Below are 7954 nucleotides of genomic sequence, written 5' to 3'. Positions count from 1 at the left end.
AAATAGGCGGATATTTACGCAATTATTCTAGTAGCTATTTTCTATAAAAGAAATAGCAATTCTCTATAGTTATTCTTTACCTAGCAACAATATTATTACCTTTTACCTATTATCTACTCTGCAATTAATTATTGCAATCTTTATTAGTTATACTATTTATTATAGTATTAAACTACTTTGTTCTAACAAAGCTATATTCTATTATTAGAGAATAGTTCTTGTTACCTATCTATTCTTTACATTAAAGACTATTAAAAAGAAATAGGTAGTTTAATTTATTTAACTATATTTACTAGGCCTAACCTAGTTTATAGTGTAAATTACCTAGCTAGATTTATGTCTAATTCTAGTCTAGAACATTATAAATATTTAAATTTTATATTTAGTTATTTATTAAAGACTAGTAATTATAGCTTAGATTTAACTCTACAATCTTTAGAATCTAATAATTCTAATAATAATACTATTAATAATATTAATAATAGTATTAATTTATTAGGTATTAGTGATTTAGATTAGAGGGGTAATTTAGATTCTCGAAAATCTACTACAGGCAATATATTTATTTTAAATAATTCTAAAAGTAATTATAATAATAATATTACTATTAGTTAGATTTCTAAACTGCAAAAAACTATTGCTATTTCTAGTACAGAAGCAGAATATATAGCTTTAAAAAAAGCTACTAAAGAAAGTTTATATCTTAATAATTTTATTAAAGATCTTTTTAATAATAGTTCTATTAAAGAATTTAGTTCTATTTTTAATAGAACTAATATTATTAAAATAGATTCTTTAAGTGCTATAGAACTAGCTAAAAACCCTATTTTTCACGCTAGAACTAAGCACGTAGATATAACTTATTACTTTATTAGAGAAAATCTGCTAGATAATAAAATAAATCTAGTTTACGAAAATACTAGTACTATTCTAGCAGATAATCTAACTAAACCTACTAGTTATCCTAAATTTAAGGATTTTATAAATAGAATTAGTCTAGTTAAACTAGATTAATTATTTATAACTAGTTATTATTATTATTATTTATAATAATAAAAATAGTATATTAATACTATTACAGGGCTTAGGTTTTTAACCCTTAAGTTCTTATACCTTAGAGATTCTAGTCTAGGCTTTATATTTAGTTATTATTATATAACTATTTATATTAGTAAATAGAAATAGAAATAGAAATAGAAATAGGTTTTTAGTTTTAAGATAGTTATTAAAACTTCTTATATAAATTATTATTAATAAGTTAGTTATAAAAACTACTTATATTTTCTTATTATTTAGTTGTTATAAACTGCAGCTTAAGAGGGTATGTAAAAATTATAATAACTTAGTTATTATTATCTTTTTATTATTAAGCTTTATTAAGATTGCACTTATTATAATTTCTTAACAAATTAGAAAAATTCCTAGTAAATCTAATTACTTACGTAATTAAGATTTTAGTAGCTAGTTTTAATCTACTACACTAAGAGATTCTAAAACACCTCTATTTATCTTAGCCTAGTTAATATTAGAGTTATTACGTAATTTAATAACTCTTATCTTCTTATCTTTCTTTCTGCAATTGCTAAAAGATCTAGTAATAAACTAATTATTAGTCTATGCAATACAACGCATAAACTAATATAATTAGTACTAGTCTAGATTATAAATCTAGAAGATAAAAAGAATTTAGCAGACTTAAATTATAAATCTAAGAATTAAGTAGATTTAATTATAAATCTTTATCTTTAGGTAGAAATAGGTAGATATTTACGTAATTATTCTAGTAGCTATTTTCTATAAAAGAAATAGCAATTCTCTATAGTTATTCTTTACCTAGTAATAATATTATTACCTTTTACCTATTATCTACTCTGTAATTATATTACAATCTTTATTAGTTAATACTATTTATTATAGTATTTAACTACTTTATTCTAACAAAGCTATATTCTATTATTAGAGAATAGTTCTTGTTACCTATCTATTCTTTACACTAATTACTAATAGAGTTTATCTACTAGGTTTCTTTTTTTTTCTAATTTTTTTTTTTAAAAGAGTAGAGTTTATTAAAGTTTTATTATTAGATAGAAAGAGTATATCTTTACTCTAAGAAATAGTACTAGCTAAAAGAATATAAACTATAAACTTAGTAAACTAGATATTTAGTCTAAATTATATAAGTAGTATTTTATAATAAATAACTCTTAAAATAGAATTATTAAAATATCTAGCTAGTATACTTCTTTCTTAGTCTAACTACTCTATTCTTTATATAAGCTACTTTCTATTTCTTATAATTATACTTTTAAATTATTTATCTATCTTAAGAAAAAAGAAATTTATATAGTATTAAGATATTTAAAGATCTTCTAAGACTAATCTTAATAGTGTAAAAGAAAAGATTATAGATAGTTAATCTAAGAATATATATAATAAGCTATATCTAGTAGACTATTTACTAAGAATATAAGAGGTATTAACTAATATATATATCTAGTAGATTAATAAAATGCTTATATTAATCTACTACTATAGGTAGAAACTATAAACTCCTTAAATCTTAGATAGCTCTATCTATAGTAGTAATATAATATAATATAATATATTATACTAATCTACTATAGTAGTAGATAGTATAGCACGTACTTTAAAAGAAATTAAAATACTATCTACTAGTAAACCTTTAAAGTAAAGTAATATAAATTTTGTTTTTATTTTTTATATAGTCTTTAGCTTTTATTATTAGACTATACTACTATTTTATTTTAAATTCTATATTTAAGTATAGTTATAGAGCTTATTTATATATAAAAAGTAATATTCTTTATAGACTTTTTCTAGAATATAGTAAAACACTAATACTACTATATCTTAAAATAGCTACTCTAATAAATATAAGTATTTAATATAAAAAACTAGAAAGTATATAATTTATACTAGTATTTTAGTAAGTTTTATTATTTAGTTTATACTTTAACTAAAAGAGATCTACTATTACTTAAGCTTTTAAAATACTTTTTAGCTAAACTTAAGTTATCTTAATCTAGTATATAATTTAATAGTATTTATTATTATAGGTATTTAGTATATTAAGCTTTTATAATACTTAGTATAAAATATAGCTAAAAAAAATTCTTTTTATAAAAGCTAAAAAACTTATATAGTATAAAGTAGTATTTTACTTATAGCTTTAGTTTAAAGCTTTAGTAGTAGTAGTAGTTTATTAGATTTATTATAGCTAGCTTAAATAGTGCTCTTTTTATAAACTTTTTAAGTTTCTATACTTAGGTAAAGACTATTATTTTATAAGTATAAGCTTTTCTCTTTATAAGTATATAAACTCTTCTTTTATCTTCTAGAATAACGCTTTAGATTAAATTAGCTTAGTAATATAGATATATACGCGCGTACTTATAATAAGTAACTTTAATAATATATAGTAAAGAATAAAAATAAAGAATTAAAGAGATTAAAAAGTATAGTAAGTATTAATATAGAAAAGTATATTAGTAAAGCGTATTAGTAGAAAAGAGAAAAAGATCTATTATTATTATTATTATTATTAGTATTTACAAATTTATACTTATATTATAATTATCTAATTAAATACAAAAATCTAAATATAAAATACTAAGTGCTAAGTGCTAAGTAATAAGTAAATACTACTACTTCTATATACTTAATACTATAGTAATAAAGCTATAGTAGATAGCTTAGCTTTATTTAAAGCTATATAGAATTTTACTTAGTATAATAAATTAAGTAATTAGAGATTATAATAAGTAGTAAGTAATAGATTTTAACTTATACTTAATACTTAGCTTATAGTAATAAGATTATATTAGTAAGTTTAACTAAATAATTTTTTAACTTAGTTAAAGTAGAAGGTAACTAATAATAGTATAAAGAAATCTACTAACTTTAGCTATTATATAAGTTAATTAAATTTTAATTAATTCTATTTAATATTCTATAAAATTTACTATAGCTTAAATCTTTCTTCTAAGATACTATACTAGGTAGTTAATATTATTACTACTTGTAGGTTTATTAAAGATTAGATCTTTTAATTTATATTAGATAATATTACTATTATAAGATTAGTAATAAAAAGTACTATTTTCTTCTCTCTAAGCTATTATATTTTTACTTCTAAGTAAACTAATAACTTATTATTAAATTTCTAAACTATAGATGTATTTTCTTTATAGATTTTATTAAGTTATTTTTTATTATAGTAAAGTGTTAATATAGAGTAGAGTAATAAAACGTAGTTAGTAACTCTATATAGTAATCTTAATATAGGTATATTTTCTACGTCTAAACAATCGTGATTACGCGCTGCTGCTTTGGATTCCAGATAGCGGTGTTGAACCACCCGACACGCTTGAACACATCTGTCCTGCCATGCTCATCATTCCACGGCCTAAGAATCAAGCCCCAGACAAACTCCCGTCCCGTCGACACAATTCTGCGTTCTGCGGTGGTCGCGAGGCACCGAGCAACGCCCATATAGATGTCATTTCTATCTATCTATTGATCGCAGTCCATGCCGAAACCGGAGAAGTCTTCTGGAGATAACAGCTGCTTCACGAACACGCTTGGACGAGTTGAGCTGACATGGCCGTCCAATACCAAGACTCCACCGGTGACGCTGGAGTATGGCGCGGCTGGAGAGACAGGGGTGACATGGCAGGAGAGGACGTCGACCATAGGGCTATACCACTCGCAATGCTCTGTATGAAACGCTACAGGCCCGTCCAAGGCCATCCATGACCAAGAGGGAGCTCTGGTCTTTGCTGGTCGCCTCGCGTCGCGAACCTGCCAACATAGTTCGTGCAACAGATGTTTCTTCCACAGCCCTGCGAGATACGTACCCCCCATGACGTCTTGGAAGTATGCCACTATCCCAGCTATGGCGTTGAGCTTGTCGCCCTCGTTTGTCATCGAGCGAGTCGAATAGTCTTTAACAACATCTCTCCAAAGTCGAAAGATATACGGCTGTGTCTCAGCCAACGATGAAGGGTTGTTGAAAGAGCTGACGTTGGCCGAGTAAATGCTCAGTGATGGACGTATGATGTTGCCGCCCGGTGCAAGGCGAATCGTTGTCAAGCCCGTAGATGCACAGTACCCATTCCAATCTGTCCAACTATGCATTCCGCGGTCCATTCGCTCGCACTTCCATCCAACGGAGTCTTTTCCAAAAATTAACAGTCGTCGTGAGAGAATGATCTCTTGCAGTGTCCAGGCTCTGTCATGTAGCGGTTCGTGCCTGAGGCCCTCATACGATGACAGCAAAGCAATGTTGCCAATCTCTCCCTCTAAACAACCTACTGGTAGTTCCAGAGCTGGCGGCATACCATCCCTGACTTGGAAGAAGCCCTCGGCTGAACTCGTGGAGCAGGCGGCTACTATTGTGAAAAATGCATTTTGGTAGATCTTGGCCATCTCTGCCATCTGCGTTTGCTTGTCGCGCTGCGAATCCTGAACGATGCACAACGCATCGACCCAGAGATACTTGATCCCTAAAGCCTTGGTCGTTTTGACTGCATCTTGGAGTGTTTGTGGAAGATTGTCGTATCGGATCTTGTGCAAATGCTGTTGCAAGTTCTTCTCACTCGTGGTGACCGGTTGCGAATAGCCCCAACAGTAACTCAGTGCCACGTAGCGTCCTCCTTCATTCTCTTTGGGGATGTATAGTCGTAGGTATCGGGCCTCGGCCGATAGATAGGAGAGATCTATCAACCTTGCAGGAAGATCTGATTCGCGGCTCACGCAACTATCGTGCTGATGGCTACACTCTTTGACCCATGAGCGGATGGCATTGAAAGTCGCTCGATCCCCTCGATCCAACTTGATGGTCGCCTGTGGCAAGAACTGTGATGCAGGATCGCCTACGAGTACCTTATTAGCTCTGATCTGGCGCCTCTGCTGCGACCTTACCGAAGCTTTTGTCGCTCTGTACTGAACAGTGCCTGCAAAGACGACGTTCGGAGCGCTAATCGTCATATGGTTTCCGGACAGACCTAGTACGAAGTGGATGACTCGTTCCTCTTCAGGCGCATACAAGACAATGGTAGGGGCGGCCTGGAGTCGATCACGTCGGACTCGAGATCTCTCATCTGCCTGATCCAAGTAATCCTTCAGAATCCTACAAAGCCTACAGCCATTTTGAGCTTCGTTTCTGAGATTAGTCCAGGATTTTGGGTAAGCTAGTCCCTCTGGCGAGAGCAGCGTCGATATCGGACTCGCGTCAGCGACGGTAGTGGTAAGTAGTCGTATGCAAGCGGAACCTATGTAGCCCGATACCGCCATAGTGGTGGAACAATATCCTCTGAATGATCCTGATGTGCCGTTGTGCAGTGAACGTTTGTCCGAACGCGACTGCCCTGGCCAGGCTTCCGGGCTTTGTGCAAGTTCGTATGAAAGCCTCTCTGAACCTACTAGACCCGAGGCCTGGGTTATTGGACGCACAATATCGTTTAGCTTACGTTGAATACGGTATCATTGGGTCCTCGCCCATGCAAGCCATGCATGCTGCGCGTCGTTGCTGTCTATGCAGCTCTCAGCCTTCCCGAGGTCGCCACCCATTTTTTATCACAGACCTCGGGAGCCTCACCAGGCGAAGGAATTTGTCCACGGGTGCGTGTACAACGTGCAACGCACTCTGCGCAAGCCTTGCGATAGGTATCAAAGGTCTACGATCAGTAGTGAAGTTAAGGCCTAAGCTTTGGTGTGCGGGCCTAGGAGGAAGTAACTAGGCAGAGGGATCGTAGATACGTTCGATAACGTTTCCAGCCTTGGATGGCCCCATCGCTTAGCAGCCCCAGAACGGGGCCTCGCATGCGTGGGAACTCGGCCAGGGCAATCACGATCCTTACCCAGGTGATCTCCTTCCATATAGAGACCTTGGAAGCGTATTAACGCTCTAGTATGTAATTTGCATACATTCAAACACCCTTTACCTTGACGGGTCACGGGAAATGTTAATGATCACAGGTCTACTGCGTGGACCTCGGGGCTCAATCCACGACTATTGAGTTCTTCCCAACTATAAATATTTTCATCTGGTCTCTGTCGTGCATATGAACGCTTTGATGCTAATTCTCCTCAAGACTCGCTAACGCCTTCTTCTTCTGTTCCTCGCCCATAGGTCGTGGCAGCAGCCCAGGATCCGGGTGCCACATCTCCTCATACGTCGCCTTCGATCCATCAGCATCCTCGAGTTCTGGCGTGAGCGCGCGGTAGTCTGGAGGAACGCGGTCCAAAAACGCTTTCACCAGCCGTGGGCTCAGTCCAACAGCATCGAGAACGGCACGATCCGCAGATAGATTTCGCAGAACGCCGTCTTTGCCCAGGGATATGATGCTCAATTCAAGTGGGTCTTTGTTGAATTTGGCAAGGATTGCGCTGATTTCCTGCTGATCGGGTGTGTTGCGGTCGAACGTGTGAGGTGGGTTTGATGAGGAGGCTTCTGACGGAGATTGCTCTGATGGACTATTTGAAGTCATTATTTGACGGATTAGAGCTGGCGAGGTTTTGATGGGTGTAGGTGAGAAAAGTGTTGCCGTTCAATTTTCAGGTGTGCTGCAGATAAGCATGCCAGAACCGGTGAACAGCCACATTGACATTGGGATCGCATCATGTAGGCTGATCGCGATCATGTTGGCACTTGGCAATCCAACGAAGGATTCCTTCCGGCACGTCATGCATTGGCGTGCATACGTCGACAGTATCGCTTAAGACACGATAGGAACAAACCCACCGAGAAGTTGCATCACAACGACAGAAGCACGACACCATAAGAAAGTGGAATGGGTGGTACAAATCGCATTTTGCATTCTGGAGCATAGTGAATGCTTGCTACCCAAGACAACCTGGTATCCCGCAACGCCAAACGATGCGCAGCCCATAAGCCCTTGACCGGGATGCGCGAGAGCCCAAACGCCAATAC

At 34.2% G+C, this 7954-nt stretch overlaps 1 protein-coding gene across 1 annotated transcript; it reads right to left on the bottom strand.

Moving 5' to 3' along the window:
• Positions 1–7100: 7100 nt before the first annotated feature.
• On the bottom strand, positions 7101–7511 carry J4E83_004811 (uncharacterized protein; the record flags this gene model as incomplete). Its single annotated transcript, XM_049331736.1, has 1 exon — positions 7101–7511. The coding sequence occupies one exon, from the start codon at positions 7509–7511 to the stop codon at positions 7101–7103; it is 411 nt and encodes a 136-aa protein (XP_049189510.1).
• Between the last annotated feature and the right edge of the window lie 443 nt (positions 7512–7954).

Source organism: Alternaria metachromatica (assembly GCF_023757995.1).
Source record: "Alternaria metachromatica strain BMP 0045 chromosome Unknown scaffold_8, whole genome shotgun sequence".
Lineage (NCBI taxonomy): Eukaryota > Fungi > Ascomycota > Dothideomycetes > Pleosporales > Pleosporaceae > Alternaria > Alternaria metachromatica.
Note: the sequence above shows the minus strand (reverse complement) of the source record. Positions and strands in the feature narration are given on the sequence as shown.